The following is a 19,001-nucleotide window of genomic DNA, read 5'->3' as shown; positions in this document are numbered from 1 at the left end:
TTCAGATAAATAAGTAATAGTGATTTCCAGTATCAGCTCTTGGAAGAGAAAGGGGCTTAAGAAGAATCATGCAAAATGGAAAGAAACAGACAAACACCAGCCAAGTATCCAGCAAAGATGAATGTTGCCTTTGAGAAGAGTAGGACATTTAAATCTATAGGACCTAGGGGAACTTGTCAACAAAAACGTATAGCTAAATAGATAATTAGATATTTGAAAATGTATGTAGGCAAAGTAGGCAAATAGTAAAATGGTCTTGATGATTAGGTTTAATGCCTAAATCTCTTTTTACTGCCCACAAGATTTTTGTTTTGTCATAAAAAGGCTTTACAATACCTATTCCAGGGACTGTTACAAAAATTCTTGCCTTTCAGCCCTGTTCTCGTGACAGCCATCACAGACGCTCCCTAAACACACCAAGAATATGAAGTAATTCAGGCTGCATGGTCACCACAGGCCGCAGGTTTGATTTCTCATTTCCTATGATCATTGACACAATTTTTAAGCTTTATTTCTAGGCCTTTAAGCTGTGAACCTGAGAGGTCTCAGCAGAATTACACACTATCATTATTTATAGCTTCATTGTATTAGTGAAAATAATTGTTTCTCAAAGTGCTGCTATTTTAAGACATAACTAGGTTTTTTATAATAAAGTATAATTTCAAGCATCTAGTTAACCAATTGCCCCAAAATGTACACTTGCAAACAGTAGGATGACTGTGCACAAAGTACTCACTTCAACAGTCTCAATTTTCCCTTCGTGGGGATGTGGCGTCCTTGGGTAAATATCGACAAGATGTGGTGATGCATCAAAATGTAACCTTTTGAGATTTCTTTTCATCATGTCTTTACAATTCAAGTCATCAAAATTAGTCCTCCATAACAAGACCTATAAAAACATTAGTATGTTGGCATTTAAAATTGACTTGCATGTAAAAGCAACAGAACCGATTTAAAAAAAAACAGTTTATATAATTATTCCTCATGATAGTCAGGAAGGCTAGATGTATATTTCAACAGTGCTACTACTTCCCAATACTCCTTTTTTAAGGGTGGGAGGGAGAGATTTAGCACTTTGAATTGCCTTCATGTCCAATTTAAAATTCATACTAAGAAAATAATTTCTTACTTTAAAATCCTCTCTTATGTTTTCGAAGTTCAAAGTCATGTTCTTGGCTTGACAATCCACCTCGATGAATACATCTGCCTATGAATGACGTTTGGTCATTTCCCCAAAAATGCAGATTTGCTACATGAACAATTTATGTTTACCATCCTCAAGGAGCTTAACATTTGAAAAGCAAGACCTCGAGATAAAAGGTGAGGCAAGAGTTCAAGTGGAAGTGCCACACCAGCCCTGGGAATTCAGTAAATTCCGTGTACGATTAAGTGTCAAGATGAGCACAAGAAATAATTGCTGTCTGAGTTCCAGAAAGCGTCAGAACCGGCGCTACTGCAGCTATGAGACAGCAGACTTCCTGGCATGAAATTAAAATATAAACTCATTTATAATCATCTTAACACCTACAAATGAGCTGGTTGCAAGAATCCTAGCTGAGGTCTCGGATCCCTTTACCCTCACCAAATCAAAGGAGCCGGAAGACGTACAAACCTGCATGTCTGCACCTCCTGAGCTGAACAGCTCTCCACCTTTTGAAAATGAAACAGTAAAGACGGGTCCCTAAGAAATAAACAGAGATTAAAGAAAACAAAAAAAGCACTTGGTATTGTTTTCTCATGGCCAGGAAGACTGTATGAATTTTTCATCCTAATCTATGTAGACGATTTATGCAGTAAGTCTGATAGAACGTATCTAGTCACTGCCAACTAATGTAGGCAGAGTAAAGATAATCGAGGAAACTATCCAATTATATTAAAACACAGAGAAATGATACTAGATTCAAAAAGCAATACTAATAAACATATGAAAATACATTTTCTTTCCATTTAAAGAAAAGCTTGTACGTGTGTACGTGAATAAGAATGTCTGTTGAGATTTTCTGGTTTTGGACTCTTTACTCAACAAATCACTAGCAGAAACTGAATGACAAGTCTGAAGGTGATACAAACAAAGGCCGTTTCCTGACCACAACAGGCTTCACTGAGCTCTCCCTTCATGCGGGCAACAGTGAGTCACGGACAGTTGTGCGAGCAGCACACAGATAGGCGGAGAGCTGTGACTGTGGAACGCTGGGATCACGACTGTTATGAACGATGACCTGGAGCAAGAATTAATGGTTGCAGCCAGTTAAGCAATTACTGCAATTATCGAGGTGAGAGGTAGTGAGGACCTGAAATTAAGCAACGACTGTGGAGTTGGACAAGTCACAAAATGCAGAGCCTCCAGGTCAATTTGTCAGTCAAGATAAGAGTAATTCTTTCTCATCGCAAAAATAGTAGTATATTGTTCGTTCTTAATGTTCTTAATCGGTATAAGAAAAATTTGGGGGGAAAACCATTTTGTATTTTTCAAGTAGATCTTAGGTTACTATAGCCTCTTAAACATCTTTACTCTAGACTATGAAAAATTCCATCTTTGTGTACATTGTTTTTGTCCTAGAATATTATCTTTTTTCTATTATTCTGTATTATTATTATTATTACTATTCTATATTACTCCATGTATATTCTAATCCTTGACCACTTTTATTGGTTGTTTATTCCACCTAAATCCATGGACACGCATAGATCTGAGGGGTCAGTGTCTATTTCTGCTTTGCTCTAACACAGCTGCAGAACAAATGCTAAAGCAAAGCAGGAAGGCAGGCAGGATATATGAAGGCAGAAAGAACCCCTTCTCCCCTAGACCACAAAGCTTATTCTATTTCTGGAGATGAACAGCTTACACTTGGTTAAAAGGAAGTACCTAGTACATCTTCAAAAAAAAAAAAAAAAAAAAAAGGATGCAGGATGCATTCTAAAAACTTTAGAGAAGTTTGAATATTTACCCAGAAAGGAGGAATAGTTTATACACTTAAAAACAGTTCTTATTTAGTGCATTATATGCTGGTGTGTGTGGGTGTGTGTGGGTGTGGGTGTGTGTGATCGAACAGGCTCAATCAACAGCAAGCCTCTCCTCACGGCTTCTAAATTAATTAAAAATTAACACATAGGAATGTCATCTTTCTTACTGATAAAGGCTTGTAAAGAGAAAATGTGGCTTAATCTGTGGGCAAATGGGCTGAAGAACCGAATCCCAGAATTAATCACATTTGAGTCCCCTGTCACAGGCCAGACCGGACAAGAGCAGGCATTCCCACAAGAAGTATCAGAGAAAAACACTGAGGACAGGCTCCTAACAGAAGGCACTGGGCTCTCCTTGTTGGCTTTCTCCTTCTAAACTCACCAGTCAGATTAATGAAGAGGAGTGTGTGAGAAGGTGTGAGGGGCTTGGTGTCAGAGCTACGGGACAGCCTCCACATGAGGGAAAGATCAGAAGGAAAGAAAAAGCTTATCCATCGCCATCTACACTACATACTGAGGAAGAGAGCAGTGGGGGATTAAGCTAATGGCCATTGAAAGATACACATTGATTCTGATCAGAATTGCAGTAATATTTCTAAGCATTGCTTCCAGAGGATAAAAGCAAAGCCCTGAAAGCAAACATATTGTGTGTGTGTGACAGCAGTAATGTGTGCTACACCTGGAAAGATAATAAAAACATATAATAAGATGGATCAACACTTTAAAATATGTATTATTTTAAAAGCACAAATCTTAGTGTTAATACCGTATGTCCTTGAAGTGTATATATGAGCCTTCCTTCTAAGAGATCCAGAATCTTCAGTGTGCCATCAGAAGAAGCAGTGATGAGGTAGTTACCCGAAGGATGGAATGACACACAGTTAACTCCACCACTGTGAACTGATTCATAGAAAATAAAAGCAAAAAGTTCAGAGAACAATTTTTAATTCTAAAGATGTTTTGTGGCCCTGTTAGCAGTATTAGGTTGGGAACCACTATCAGTTAAAGACAATGTCTCCACAATATCAGAATTCCAACTAGCTCACCAAAACAAGTAAGTAGCTTGTCATCATATGGCTTCAACTTCCAGCGAATGAGACAGAATAGCTTTCAAAGTGGAAGTGTGCCATGGAAAGATGAGCTTGTTAACCACATAACTAGAAACTCTTCAGATACGTACCAATATAATATAACCAAGAGTTGTTTGCCACCGGTTCACATAAGGTATACAAACTAGCCTTAAACGAAATTTCATAACCAATTAGTGGCTTGAGGCTCAAGGGGAGAAGAGTGTGGAGTTCTGTTTGTAGAAGTGCATAGTCTTGCTAGCTTGTCTGAGAATTCATTCCTGGACACCATCTTTCCAACAGGAGGCAGCATGACACAGCCATCAGAAGGCTGTTCTTCCATTTACTTTGTAAGCAGAAAACCCTAAGCTAGTCTATCAATTATTTTAGCAAGTTACTTACTCTCCTTAAGTCTCAATTTCCTTATCTTTAAAATAGGGACAGCAACAACAACAACACTTCCCAGGGTTGTTGTAAGGATTTAGCACAGTGTCTGCTACATGGTAAGTATTATACTTATTTTAAAAGGGAAATGTGAATTTAATATAAATCCAGTACAAACCAAGAAATCAATTCATTTCTCTTCTAGTTTCAATACACAGGCGCAGTAGGATGTTGTTTTCCACCAGTTATAACACCTATTTGTGCTCAAAGAACTCCTTCTGATTCAGAATTCAGAGTCCATTTCTATCCCAGACCTCTCATAATATACAGAGAACCAATCTGCGAACATCTCACAGTAACTTCTTTTTTAACAGCCCTGGCGTCATTGTTAAGGTCCCTCCACCTCCCTCTCCACTCTAACACCCATCCCAGCTTCTCAGACCACAATGGGGATGGAACTGTTCTCCAGTCAATTCAAAGGCAGCCCCTGACTCTGTTTAAGAGGGCCAAACCACACTGAGAAGCATGGGCTGTCGGCTTCAGAGGTTCCTGGAGGAGGCCAGGCATCAAATGGATTCTGTTGTCATGGAAATTGTTACCTTGATAATGCTGAAGCAACTTGTTTACTCTGATATCCCAGATTTTCACCGTGTGATCAGAACCTGCTGATGCTATACATGTACCATTAGGGTTAAAATCCACAAAATTTGCAAACCTGGGAGGAAAGAATAAAATAGCCTAATACTGATTTCTTTCCCTTCATTTCTTTGTTTGAATTTTAATAACGAAATGTCTCCTTACCAAACTAACCCATATAAAAGCACAGAGAGAATGGACTTACCCTACAGAATCTGAGAAGTTATTAACACACTGCTTATTGGTGGTATCCCAAATTTTAATAGTTTTATCTTCACTACATGATACAATTAGCCTTCCATCAGGGGAAAATCTGGAAAGCACAAGAAAGAAGACTGTCTTTGTGAAAGGCTCCTGACAACCATTCACACCGCCTACACACACACACACACACACACACACACACACACACACACACACACACATTAGGCCGTACATATTAAATACCAGAGATCATAGTTACCACACCATGCAGCAAAGTCATAGTCTACAACCATCTTTCTAACTAAAAGTAAGCATGACAAATGACAATGACAGACCATATCAAAATATACTATATAGACCAACTGTCTTTTTTCCTTTTATTACTTGATTTAAATGATTTAGTTTTATGGCACTTGTCCTAGGTCTTTGATTCAACTCTGCACTCCTCCCAAGCCAAGTACTTTGGGTTTTTTTTTTAAAGTATTCTTTATCTCATTCTTCTATTTTTGTCATTTTCCAGTATCATCCACATGACCTATGAGAGTCTTTATTACTCATCCCACTAACCCTGTATCGAAGCTTTTTGGAAGAAACAGATTGGCATGTTGAGAATTAAAATTAAATGATACCACCAACAAAAGAATCAACTCCCTAAGCCTGTAACTTCCTGGACTTCAAGAGGCCGGAAGTCTCCAGTGGATAGCTCATTTATACAGAACTGAAGGTACTGATTCATGGGCACACCTACCATCCACATGACCCATTAAAAAACAAATGAGACAATTCTCAGACCTCTCATCTGCTTTTATGCACTCTCTTCCTTTAAGAACCGTTCTGAGGTTCATTCTTTTTCCCCTAAGTGGTAGGGGGAAAACAGAAGAACAGAAGACCAAGAAAAAAAACCAAAAAATTTCAGACTATTAGGAAACTATGAATAGTATTTTTATTATTAATACTTTAGCAATAACAAAAACCAAAAAAGACAGACTTATGTCATAGACTGATTATATTTCAATTTTCTCTGTACTTTCCCTCTATGCCCAGATGACTACAAAGGTCATCAATTAAGGGTGTGGATTATAATTGAAGGGTTTCGTTTATGTTGTTCTCTCACTCTCTCCTCTCCTCCCTCCCCATTTTGAAGGCTGACTTAAAAATAATTCTTCTTGACAGAAACTTTGAATCTGTCATTTATGGACTTACCATATAAAAAAAGGAGGGTAGAAGCATAATTAAGTTCTACGTGAAATAATCTTTTAAAATTCTGGAAAGTGGGACGCCTTCAGTTAAGCATCTGCCTTTGGCTCTGGTCATGATCCCAGGGTCCTGGGATGGAGTCCTGCATCGGGCCCCTTGCTCAGCAGGGAGCCTGCTTCTCTCTCTGCCTGCTGCTCCCTCTGCTCCTGCTCTCCCTCTGACAAATAAATAAATAAAATCTTAAATAAAATAAAATAAAATTCTGGAAAGTAACCCTGCAAGGAAATGCTTGCCATGCTGGGTAGTTCAGCTTTATTTTATATTATTTTATTTTTTTAAAGATTTCATTTACTTGAAAGAGAAAGAATACGAGCACAGAGGGAGAAGGAGAAGCAGACTCCCCACTGAGCAGGGACCCTGATGAGGGGCTCAATCCCAGGACCCTGAGATCATGATCTGAGCTGCAGGCAGATGTTTAACCAGCTGAGCCACCCAGGCACCTCTTGCATTTTATAATAACACAATATTTTATTAATCTTTTCCTCTAGAAAAGAAGTGAGGAAGATTCACATATGAAGAGCAATATTAGAGAAATCCTTCAAATAGATGATAGTATTTCACACGATCCTGGGGAAGGAACACCTATTCAGTACCCCCACCGAAATAAACGTCGCATGATAATACAACTAATACAAGGAATCAAATTGCGTTTCTTAATAAGTTATCTTTTAAAAATCACTGTGAATATTTTAAAAAGTATTTCTAAGACATTACTTGGTTCTTACATTTTCAGAAAGCAAAAATGAAAGAATGGTTAATAAAATGGAAATGACCAGATTAAAAACAAAGTCATTGACATTACTGGCCAAATACCACCACCTCCATTACCGTTATTATCCTGCCTACATTTATTGAGCACGTATATCTTAGAATGGATCCTAACACATTACCTATAGCAACTCATTTAATCCTCAAAATAATCCTACAAAACAGTGCTACTGGTAGCCTTAATGTACAATATACCCAGCCCCATAAAGGATCAGGTAACTGCCAGAGCCACACAGCCAGGAAGATTTGACCCGGCAGTCTGGCTCCACAGCCAAACCTCTCAGCCACTCTGCTCAAGTCCCTGACTGAAAGGAGACGTTCTTCAACTGACTAAATGATTTAGAGCACAGTTCAGTGTGGCTTCTGGGTAACCACACAAAGTTCTAGAGTGAAGGGAAACCATGAGGCAGTGTTCTGAGGAGGCTATGTGACTAGGCTCTGACCAGCAGGCTAGCCACTGGACTATTCTCTAATACAAACCTGTCTGTGCTGCCATACGCTGTCAGTGTCCTTGGGGAAGATATTCATTCATTCATTCATTCATTCATTCATTCATTCATTCATTCAAATATTTACTGTGCACCTGCCAAAACCAGGCACTGGGCATTGTCCTGGGTCCTGGGGATAAAGTGGTGAATGAGACTGGTAAGATCCCAGCCCTCATGAGGTTTTCGTTCTAGGAAGGGCACACAAATATCATTTTAGATAATGCTAAGAAAGGAGTTTGTAACAAAAAGGTGCCAATTTGTCAGCAGAAGTTCCATTGGAGCAACAGGATTTTAAAGAAACCTGTGAATAAGAGAAAGGAGGATCTTGGCTGGCTAGAAATTCATCCTGAGCAGGAGGAGCGAGAGCTCCAGGTGCTAAAGAAATGAAGGGGATGAGAATGTCAGGTAAGTAAAGAGTGAAGGGCAGCGGGGGTGGGGGGTGGGGGTTCTACCCCAGGTCAACACGACCAAAGGAGGACTCGGGGTTAAGGCTGTCCCTCTCCTCTGGACACCACATTATAATCTCTGCATATGGCCTCTCTATATGTTGTTGTTGTTTCCCTTGGGAGGGGTTAAAAGTGAGGATGGTGGTTTGTAACTTCTCTTCTCCCCTTTCATTTTAAATTAGATACATCAAAAATAGGTTAGCACCAATGAAACAGGCTTCTCTTTGCCCTGACTTTGGGGCAAAGGATCGTCCTTTCCTTTGTCGGGGCTTAAACAACATCTAACTGGGTTATTAATTTTAAGAATGTTAAGAGGATTTAAAATTTCTACTGAAACATCAACAGATTTCTACCTCTCTAATTTAGCCCCACTCAACCACCTTTTAAAGCCTGCTCAGCAGGGAGTCTGCTTCTCCCTCTGCTTCTGCCCCTCCCCCTGCTCCCTCTGCTTCTGCCCCTTCCCCTGCTCTCTCTCGCTCTCTCAAATAAATAAATAAAATCTTTAAATACAAATAAAAAATAAAACCTCTAGAGAGTGTGTCACTGACATGGACATTATATTAGTCAAGACTGACTCATGGATTAGCACATATGAACTGTCTGTAAGGTATCTGGGACATTAACTGAACTACTATTTAATCTCTTAAACATAGTGATACGCATTTGAGAGAATCAGGAAATTACTGAGCTTCTTTCTAGAAACTCTGGTTCACAGGTCCTTGAGAATAGCCCAATTGTGTAACAGGAGTTCTTTAAGTTGGAATCTATGGAGTTCCTGAAACTCTATGTAAAATTGTATTACTCTATGCACAGATATAGAGCTATTCACTCATTAGAGAGCCAAAGGGGTTCATGAACCATGAGAAGTTTCAAAGTGTTTATAAGAAATAAAAATTTTCCTTTGGAAATTTCTTATCATTGAAATAAATAATCTATGAAAAAGACAGTTGCAGCCCTCAGGGCTCTGACACCAAACCCAGGAGGCATTGCTCCACGCCCAGCAAGAAAGAAACAAATCATTAGTAACTGGTACTCTGAAGCCAGCGGCTATTCAGTAGGAGGGGAAGCAGTAAAAAGCAGTGGAAATAAGACTGCCCAGTCAGTACATGGTCCCGAATTCTAGGGCCAATTCTGCAACTGCCCAGCTATGTAACCTTGTGAAATTCAAAACGACACTGGCCACCGTTTTCTATTTGTATAATGAGGGCGTTTGGATCGCATTCAGACCTAAACTTTCATAGACTCATTAAAAAAAATATATTGGCAGCCTCAGAGTTTGCTTTGGTGGGATTTTGTGTTTGGATACTGAGGGTGAAGCTCAAGGCAATAAGCAAAACATTTATGTTTTGTTGTTGTTTTTTTAAGTGTTGGTCAGCATCAGAAGAGAACCCATCTGTTAACGACAGGAACAGGATTCATTCCTACAGCTGCTGAGACAAAAAGCAGATGAAAGAGATATAAAAAGATTTAACTATGCCATGAAACATGCTAATTATTTGTTGGGTCATTTACCATTTATATGCCCAGACCTCTCCCCTGGGATCTCCACCCATAAATACAACAGCCTGCTGGGCGTCTCCTCTTGGATATCCTGCAGGCACCTCCGACTCTGAACTTGTCCAAATCTGAACTCATCGTCTACCTCCCCAAACTGCTCCTTGTCCAGTGTTCCTTTTTTTCAGTAAATACTTTCTCAGGCCAGAAACCTAGGAGTCGTGTTTTGTGCCTCTTTCTCCTCCACCCGCCCCCCCCCCCCCCACTCCAATCCAGTATCAGGCCCTGTCTCTTCAAACCACAATGGGAACTAATGTCTTCCATTCTCCACAGGCAATAAAAGTGATCTTTAAACATTAAATCAAATTTCTCTGATTAAAACGCTTTGATGATGTTGCACTTCCCTTGGGAAAAAGCCTGGCATCCTTCCCACTGCTTACCAGGTCCTCCAGAGTCTGCCCTCCTGTCTCCTCATCATTCTACTTACTCTTCCTGGCATACACACCTCTCCTCTCAGGTCCTTGCTCCTGTCGCAGAAAGTTTCCTCACCAGCTGTTCCCTGTGCCTCAAATGCTGCTCCCTACTCTTTATCTAGTTTAAAATACCTAAGAGGATTTTACTCATCCTGCAAGCCTCCGCTCAGCGTCACTTCCTCAGGAAGTCTTCCAGACAACCCCCCACCCGCCCCCCGCCCAGGTTAGTCCCTCAGTCTGTGTTCTTAGAGTAGCTCATGTTCACACTTAGGTCACACTTGTAACCAAGCAGTCTGTCGGCTTCCCCAACAAATATAAGCTCCAAGAAGACAGAAACCACATCTGTCTCATTCATTGTTGCATCCCAGACACAGTATATGGCACTGAGTAGGTCTTCAGTAAATATTTAAGGCATTTAAAAGAAATTTTTTTAAGAGAATTGGGTCCAACTTAATATCATAGCCAATGAAAGCTGATGTTTAAAATCTTTGCAATTTGTTGTGCAGATCGATATACCTAATGACGCTTAACTGCATACTTGAAAACGGTTAAAATGGTAAGCTCTATAATATATATATCTTACCATTATAAAGAAAAATCTCTTCCATTGAGACGGTCAAAGATCACGTGTAACACTACCAACAACTGAAAATTAAAGGTAGATTTTTCCCCTAAAAATTAATGCTGGTAAAGCAATAATGTTGGAAAAGTTGTCTCAATAGGCTGTACTTATTTTTGATGGAGGATACCATAAGAAAGCATACGTTATCCTAGAGTACACATTATGTTAGGAATACAGGGCCACAATAATTTTACCTACTAGAAAAATTCTTTGCCACTGGAAAGACAAAATATTTCTCACCTATGTATATTTCAAATGATAAATGTTTTCTTCATTACTCATTAAAGAAAAATTGCATGTTAAAAACATGGGAAATAGAGTAAGTAAAAAAAAGTCCATAGTCCCATCACTCAAAGTCACACTTTACATTGTATGTATGATAGCTACTTTATCTTTTGTACTATAATGAGTTCTGAATTTTGCTCTCCCTCTCTCCCATAAACATTTTCATGTCATTACTTGTATATGGTTTCCCCTTTTAATGGCTACACAATAGTCTAAATTTATTTAACTAGTTTTATTTGGAAAAATTGTTTCTTTCCAATTTCTCTCATTATAAATTATACTGAAAGCAGTATCTTTGAATACAAAGCTTTTTTTTGCATACAAAAGAGTATTCACTCAGAACATATCTCCGATTGTGAAGTCACTGCAACAAAGACACCTGATATATTTTGCAAATTGATTTCTGAAAAGACTACACTAGTTTATATTTTAGAAGCATGAATATATTTCCCAATATAGAGCTTATCTTAAAAATATTTCTGTGAATTAAAATGTATGACCATAAACAACAGTTACTCCAAAGAACATAGCTAGCTATTCATCACTTCTTACATGAATAGGCACCATCTCTATGCCACATAGAGTAAGTCTAGGCTCCAAGAACAAACTTATGGTAAGTACCAAGCATAGACAGACACGGAATTTTAATTAAGTCTATGCCATACATTTAAAATTCAAATACTAAAGGGAAAAACAATTGCTCTGCTGACCCTCTATATTCATTTAAATATACCGCCTATGTATTAGGAGGAAGAGCAGTATCATTTGGACAACTTTTAATGTTTAGTTGTTTAATTCATCTACAAACTTTGTAAATGTACAGTATGCAATAAAGATCCCACTTCATATTCTTCCAAACAGAAGTCCAATTTCTTAACTATATATTAAACAGTCCATCCACTTCCCCACTGATTGGAAACACCATCTATCATAAAACATATATGCATCTCCTTCTAGACTTTCTATGACTTATTTTCCTAATAGTATACCATTATCACCATATTTTAATTTCTATAATTTTATACTGTGTTCTAATAGCAGTTGGACAAGTTTCTTCTCATTTTTTTCCTTGTCATTTTTTCTTGGCTATTCTTGCACATATAACTCATCCATATGAATTTTGAAATTGGCTTGGTAGGCTCCACTAAATTCCTTTGGCAGAACTTCTAGACAGAGGGAGTAATGGTTATCAGACTTAACTCTCCTACTATAAGCAATCATACAACTGGACAAAATATATGAAGCAACTATTTTTAGGCACTGGAGAGGAGACAGCAAGGGTTGTGAATTTTGAGAGAGGGATAAAAGGAGATGAGCGCCAGATCGATCCCAGATTTGTACCTGGGAGCATTTTCCAAACCATGGCACAAGGACGTAGAGCCCAAGGAGACAGCAGCAGTTAACTGGGCAGAAAAAACAGAAGTCAGAATTCAGAACTGGACTAAAGGCCTGGAATTTTAAAGGCAGGGTGTGAGAGAGGAGCTATGAAGAGCAGAAACCCCCCAAAACATCTGCTTCCAAGCCCCCTTGAGTCTGGTCAAATACAAAGCTGCTTATGCTTTGGACAACCAGGCTTGACAGAGAGCAACCACTGAGACTAAGAGCCGAACAAAGATGCCAGAGGTAACATAGTAGTGAGAGATGTTCAAGTTCTAAGCAGACTTTGCTAAATGCATCAGGCATTTGGTTGAGGCCCTAGAAAGGACCAGGACTACAGCCCAAATGTAACCGCTACTCTAGATCCACCCTAAAACAGCCTAAATCCAAGCCTCAAGAGAAGCTAGCTGAGCCAGCAGAAAGTTAACTGCCTACCAAAACAAAACTCTACACTTTCTAGAGATGACAGAGTAACCCACACCCTCGAACACTTAGCAATGTTTGGGCACACAATTAAAAAAGAAAAAAAAATACAAGACATACAAAGAAGCAGAGAATCTTGACCCACATAGGACATCAATGTTAGAATTCACAGATAAGAACTTTAAAACAATTATTATAAATATGTTCAGGATTTAAAGGAAATGATGGGCATAATGAGCAAACAAATGAGGAATCTCATCAGAGAAATGGATAAGCTTACAGTAGATCAGACACTGTAGGAACAAAAACACCAGGGAAGCTGAAGAAAGGCCAATAGAAACTATGCAAACTGAAGTGCAAAGAGAAAAAAAGTTTGAGAAAATGAGCAAAGCCTCAATAAACAATGGGATGATATCAAGATTCAACATACGTGAATTGAAATCCCAGAAAGAGATGAGAAAGAAATGAGGGCAGAAAAATATATGAAGAACAAACAAAATTTTTCCAAATGTGATAAAAACATCAATCCATATATCCACACTGGTCCATAAACCATAAGAAAAAAATACAAAACCATAGCTAGGTTCATCATGGTCAAACTGCTAAGAAAAAAAACCTAAGAGCAGGAAGAAAAAGAGATACATTACATATAGGGTAATAACAATAAAAATGACTACTGCCTTTACATAAGAAAATTGCAAAGCAGAAGACAGTGAGAAGACATCCCCTAAGTGCTAAAAGAAAAATTATCCACTAAATTAGAATTCTACAGAGCAAAAATATCCTTTAAAAAGGATAAGCAAAAAGAAAGAATTCATCACCAGGAGAAATTCATCACTACAAGAAATAGTACCTGAAGTTTTTTTAGGTTGGGGGGAAGTGATACCAGATGGAAACTTGGATCTACCTACATAAAGGAATAGACAGTGCTGGAAAAGGTAAATAAGAGAGCAAACATAAAGACTTTTTTATCTCTTATTTTCTTGAAATGAAAATGGCTGCTTAATGTAGTGTGGGCTCATTGCCATATACAGAAGTAAGATTGTCAAGATTTGGATAAATGGAGAAAGATTTTTTAAGTTCTGACAGAACTTTTATAACTTTTTTTTTAAAGATTTTATTTATTATGAAAGAGAGGGAAAGGGTGAGAGAGAGAGAGAGAGAGAGAGAGAAAGAGATCATGAGCAGAGGGTAGGGGTAGAGGGAGAAGCAGACTCCCCACTGATCGGGAGCCTGATTCGGGACTTGATCCCAGGACCTGAGCCGAAGGCAGACACTTAACTGATGAGCCACCCAGGCACCCCAGGATTTTTATAACTTTTAATATTATATATAAAATGACATAAATTAATTCAAAAGTAGGCAGTGATATATTAAGGATATAGACTGTAACCTCTAGAGGTTGCTACTAAACAAAAACCAAGACAAAGAGCAAAGCTAAAAAGGCCAAACAGGAGATAAAATGGGATACTAAGAAATAATCAATCCAAAAGGAGGAAAAAGAAATGAACAGGGGTGCCTGGGTGGCTCAGTCAGTTAAGCATCTGCCTTGGGCTCAGGTCATGATCCCAGGGTCCTGGGATCGAGTCCTGCATTGGGCTCCCTGCTTAGCGGGGAGTCTGCTTCTCCCTCTCCCCACCCCCTGCTTGTGCTCTCTCTGTCTCTCTCTCTTTCTCAAATAAATAAAAATCTAAAAAGAAGGGGAAAAAAAGAAATAAACAAATGGGACAAATAGAAAACACAGAGTAAGAGGGTAGACTTAAACCTAATCATAGGAAGAGTTACATAAATATAAATGGATTACGCTCTCCAATTAAAAGGCAGAGATTTTCAGATACAAGTACTTGGAAATAAAGTTACGTTCTGATAGTTAAATACATAAAGTACATTCAATGAATGATAGCAGTTACCTATAGTAGCAACCCCAAACACTGTGTGCAAATGTGTGAAATGACTGTGAGCACAACCGAATGGTGACTCCAGTATAATCCACAGGAGGAGAAACTGGAACATGAGGGTAGTTGATAGCTGACATTAAGTGACAGTTTATGTTCATTCACTTGTTTAATTTTCACAAAGACTCTATGAGGAACGTACCCCTTGATACCCATTTTATAGCGGAACAGACCAAGGCCCAGAGAGATTGAATCATGTTTGCAGGATCACGTGCTGGTGAGCCCACACTCTTAACGACCCTGTACTGCCTCTCTGCTGAATCTAAACAACTGTGCTGTGCACCTGGGATGTACTATGTCACCGGAGAGGAGGTGTCCAGCCACAGCAGGAGGCAAGAGGAGTCAGTCTGTCTCCTGCCTGGCCCGGGGAGGGAGACCTGACCAGCTGATCGTGCAGTTTCCTGGGCAGGTGTGTGCACGTGACAGAGGTGGCCCCATCACACAATCTGAACCTGAGAAGACTATTCATCAACATACTTTTTTCAACAAACTTTCTTGCTTTAGTTCCAGGACCCATCAAGTCCTTATTCTGACTTTGTTAGCAGAGGAGGAAGGCCCTGACTGAAGCAGGCAAATATTCTAGTCCCTCTGCAAGTTAGCACTGTCACTGTAAATAAGTAAATTGGCATCTGGCTTGTGTTTCAGACTCTCCTAAGTTTATTAAGCATGACTCAGTGCCTCAGAGCATTCTCACCTCTGAATAAAAAGTGAAAACAGGACTTCTGGTCCTTCAGATCTTTGGAAGGAAGTCCTGGACTGGGATGACCCTGGCAAGGCTAAGTTCTCACAGGAAGTTGCACAAACACTGGAGAGGCTGGGCTTGAGGGGTCAGTTGAGCCCTCTCAATGCTCCTGTTGTCTAACTACAATAGCATGAGCAAGAAAAAAGATGATAATAAATGCATGAGAAAGACTCTCAAAGCATGCTGTAGAGCATATACATGGAAAGTTGCCCCAAAGATGAGATCCTTATTCATTAAATTTAACCAAATTAGTTATCAAAGAACATTCCTCCAGAGAGGCCTCTGCAGTTTCACATGAATCACTCATGCCAAACAGTTAGAAAACAACTGATGAAAGAAAGAAGGAAGGAAGGAAGGAAGGAAGGAAGGAAGGAAGGAAGGAAGGAAGGAAGGAAGGAAAGAAAGAAAGAAAGAAAGAAAGAAAGAAAGAAAGAAAGAAAGAAAGAAAGAAAGAAAAAGAAAGAAAGAAAAGAAAAGAAAGAAATCAATCCACCTCGGAACCACAAGGTACCAGCGAGATAAAGGCATTCCATTAAGACCACATGAGCTCAGTACAAAATTATCTCAACAGGGATGGACCAAAATGGAAAAAAAAAAAAAAAAAGTGAAGCCCCATATACATTCTCCATCACAATGTGCATGTACAGTCCTCTTATATTTGATATAAAAAATCCACAGAAATGACTCTTTCTTGAAGAGGCCCATGAAAACTCCCACCTAAGCTACCCGCACACCTCTCACTGATTCATTCAACCCCCATTTCTGCACACCTCCTCCGAGCCTTCCCCACCCCATACTAACACTGCAGTGCTTCTCCCACTGTCCATGACTCCATCGCCAACACTAGCCCCTGGTACCCGCCTCACTGGCTCCCTCCCTTCAGTCAAAGTCACCCCAGCAGAGATATGTAAAAGAGCACCTTCCAACCCCAGCACTCTCTATCTTGTTACCCTACAGTATTTTTTCTGCAGAGCACATATCACTAACATATTTTCTTATTGTCTACCTCCCTTTGGTAGAAGGAACTCTACAAGACTGGGAATTTTGTTTTGCTTTCTATGGTTATCTACAGAATTTAGAACAGTGCCTGTCAAGACAATACAGTATGAATAAAATACTTGTAATTCAAAGTCTGACAGGGAAGAGAGGCCTAAGCAAACAGATCTCATAAATAGGACAATGCAGGGGCATAAAGGACTTCTGATAAGCTGGGAGTCCAACGTTTCCTGGAGGGAGAGATCCAGAGCAGGACCGTGAGGGAGGGGGGATTCAGGGGGCATTCCAGACAGGGCAGGCAGCATGTGGAAAAGGCACAGAACACAAAAGAACACTGCACACAGGAACTCTGTATCGCTGCAAGAAGGGGATGGAGACAGGGACAAAAGACAAGGTTGTAACAGGAAGGCAGAGCAGACATGCCAGGGCAAGGAGTCACTGAGTGGTTTTAACCTGAGGAGCAGTACAAGCAGATTTGCATTTCCTAAGGGTTTCCGTGGAGACAGTGGAGCAGTGGTGGTGGGGGCTGGGGAAGGAAGGCAAATCTGCAGAGAGGAACATTTGGGTGTTTTGAGCGCACGTCACTGGATGCAACAACATCTCCCACTTTTCCAAAACACTGCTCAACTATCACATCTTATAGAAAGTGCCTTTAAAAAAAAAGTGAGAATTTTTAAGGCCCATTTCTCATACACATTTACATGCACATACAGAAACATATGCTAATAAAACCAGGTTTGACTGTGTCCAGAAACCACACCATGTAATTAGATAGCAATTCTTTCTTTCTCCAGCTCACAGCTCTCCTGCCCCCTGAGTCGGTATCACTGTGAGATCAGCTCTTTGCCCACGGTGTCCCTCAGCAGCCACAGGTTTAAATAAGCCTAAGGCGCGCCTGGCTGGCTCCATCAGCAGAGTATGTGACTCTTGATCTCAGGATCATGAGTTCAAGCCCCAAAGGGGGTGTAGAGATTACCAAAATAAATAAATCAACTTTTAAAATAGGATTTGAAAAAGAAAAAGAAAATAAGCTTAATGTAGAAATCCCAAGGGAAAGGCCTGCCATTTTAACAAGACTCACTAAGTCCTGTAGGCAGGAGATGCCCTGCTCCAGATGGCAAGCCTGAGCTCAGTGCCCTCTGCAGGGACTGGAGATCGGGCTGGACCAGCATACACATAACATAAAGAGAGACTGTAGGGGAGGGCGGGTTCCTCAGGGAAAACTGGGCACCATCTCCAGAAAACAGAACAGATGCTAGACAGACAGAAAAGCAGGGTTCCACCATCCCTCCTCCTCTCTAACTGATGAGGGAGAACATTTTTAGGGGGGTCTTCCCCAATTCCTAAATTTCTCCCTAACTGATGCTGCCTAGCCGGAGGAATGGCAGGCTTCTGGCATCACTCAGTTCTGAACACAGTATTTCTCATTCTCACAACAGTCCATTTGAGAAGCCTCATTACCCTCACCTCCCACTGAGGCTGAGAGCCGTAGACTAACTTGCCCAAGGGTAATTATGTGGCTCAGGGAGGCATATGAGTCTTGGCCTAGCTCAAGCCAACTTTCTAAAGCAGTCATGCTGTGGGATGTAAGATCAATTAGTAGAGAGCTTGGGAATGATCATGCTTCTTCCCCATTCCAAACCCTCTGGTGTCTCTGTGTCACCTGAAGGATGAAATCCAAAGTCTTTTTCATGACATCCATGACACTGAGCCTTCCCCACATTCCCCCTCCACCTCACATCCCACTTCACTTCCCCTGCCTGGCAACAGCTGAATAATTAATGTTCCCAGAGCACAAAACGTTTTCCCAGGCCATAGCGCCTACTCCTGCTGATTCCCTCTGTGAATGGCTTGCCACCCCTCCCCATCTGACAAAACGCGGCTGCCTCTTCTCCTGCCTGTCCCTCAGGGCTGGGCCCAAAATGTCCTCCCCAGCTTTTCCTCACAAAGGTCTAGTTCAGTGCCCCACTGCATACTCCCTTAGTGCCTTGTGCGTCATCCCAATGGACACATTAGTTTATAATTATTTTGTATCCATTTTTCCCCACTGAACGATAAAATATAAAAGCTCCTCGAGGCTCAGACTGTGGTTTTCATCTCTACCTACCTAACACGCAGCATGGGTGTGTGGTATGTAGCAGGGCTATGCTCATTAAAGGAATATTCTGAAGATCAAAATTTTACATTATTGGCGACCTTTTCAACATTTCGTAAATTCTTCTTGTATTAGCAACACCTTTTCTTTTGCATGTATATTATACATAGATGATTCAGTACAAGGGCAAGGAATAAAATACCTCCTAGAATTTACTATAGGAAAAATTTTGCCTTATCTGAACAACTTGACAGGATTCCTTTTCGTTGTTAGAACATGAAAATACATCAGCCATCGTCATCCCATTGATACCTTGGCTGCAGGA

The 19,001-nt window shown here is 40.1% G+C and overlaps 1 protein-coding gene across 5 annotated transcripts in view; it reads right to left on the bottom strand.

Moving 5' to 3' along the window:
* Positions 1–19,001, bottom strand: part of POC1B (POC1 centriolar protein B) — a 97,357-nt gene that overhangs the window by 47,962 nt on the left and 30,394 nt on the right. For all 5 annotated transcript variants that reach the window (XM_045780126.2, XM_045780127.2, XM_045780128.2 and 2 more), the window contains 5 exons: positions 5,257–5,364; positions 5,015–5,130; positions 3,731–3,864; positions 1,613–1,681; positions 737–889 (listed from right to left, as the gene is read on the bottom strand). In XM_045780126.2, coding sequence (XP_045636082.1) covers positions 737–889; positions 1,613–1,681; positions 3,731–3,864; positions 5,015–5,130; positions 5,257–5,364 — 580 coding nt within the window. The remainder of the gene's footprint in view (positions 1–736; positions 890–1,612; positions 1,682–3,730; positions 3,865–5,014; positions 5,131–5,256; positions 5,365–19,001) is intronic.

The sequence above is a fragment of the Ursus americanus genome, chromosome 17 (assembly GCF_024610735.1).
Source record: "Ursus americanus isolate L20-20 chromosome 17, mUrsAme1.1.p, whole genome shotgun sequence".
Taxonomy (NCBI): Eukaryota; Metazoa; Chordata; class Mammalia; order Carnivora; family Ursidae; genus Ursus; species Ursus americanus.
The sequence above is the reverse complement of the archived record's forward strand: the minus strand, read 5'-3'. Positions and strand labels throughout refer to the sequence as shown.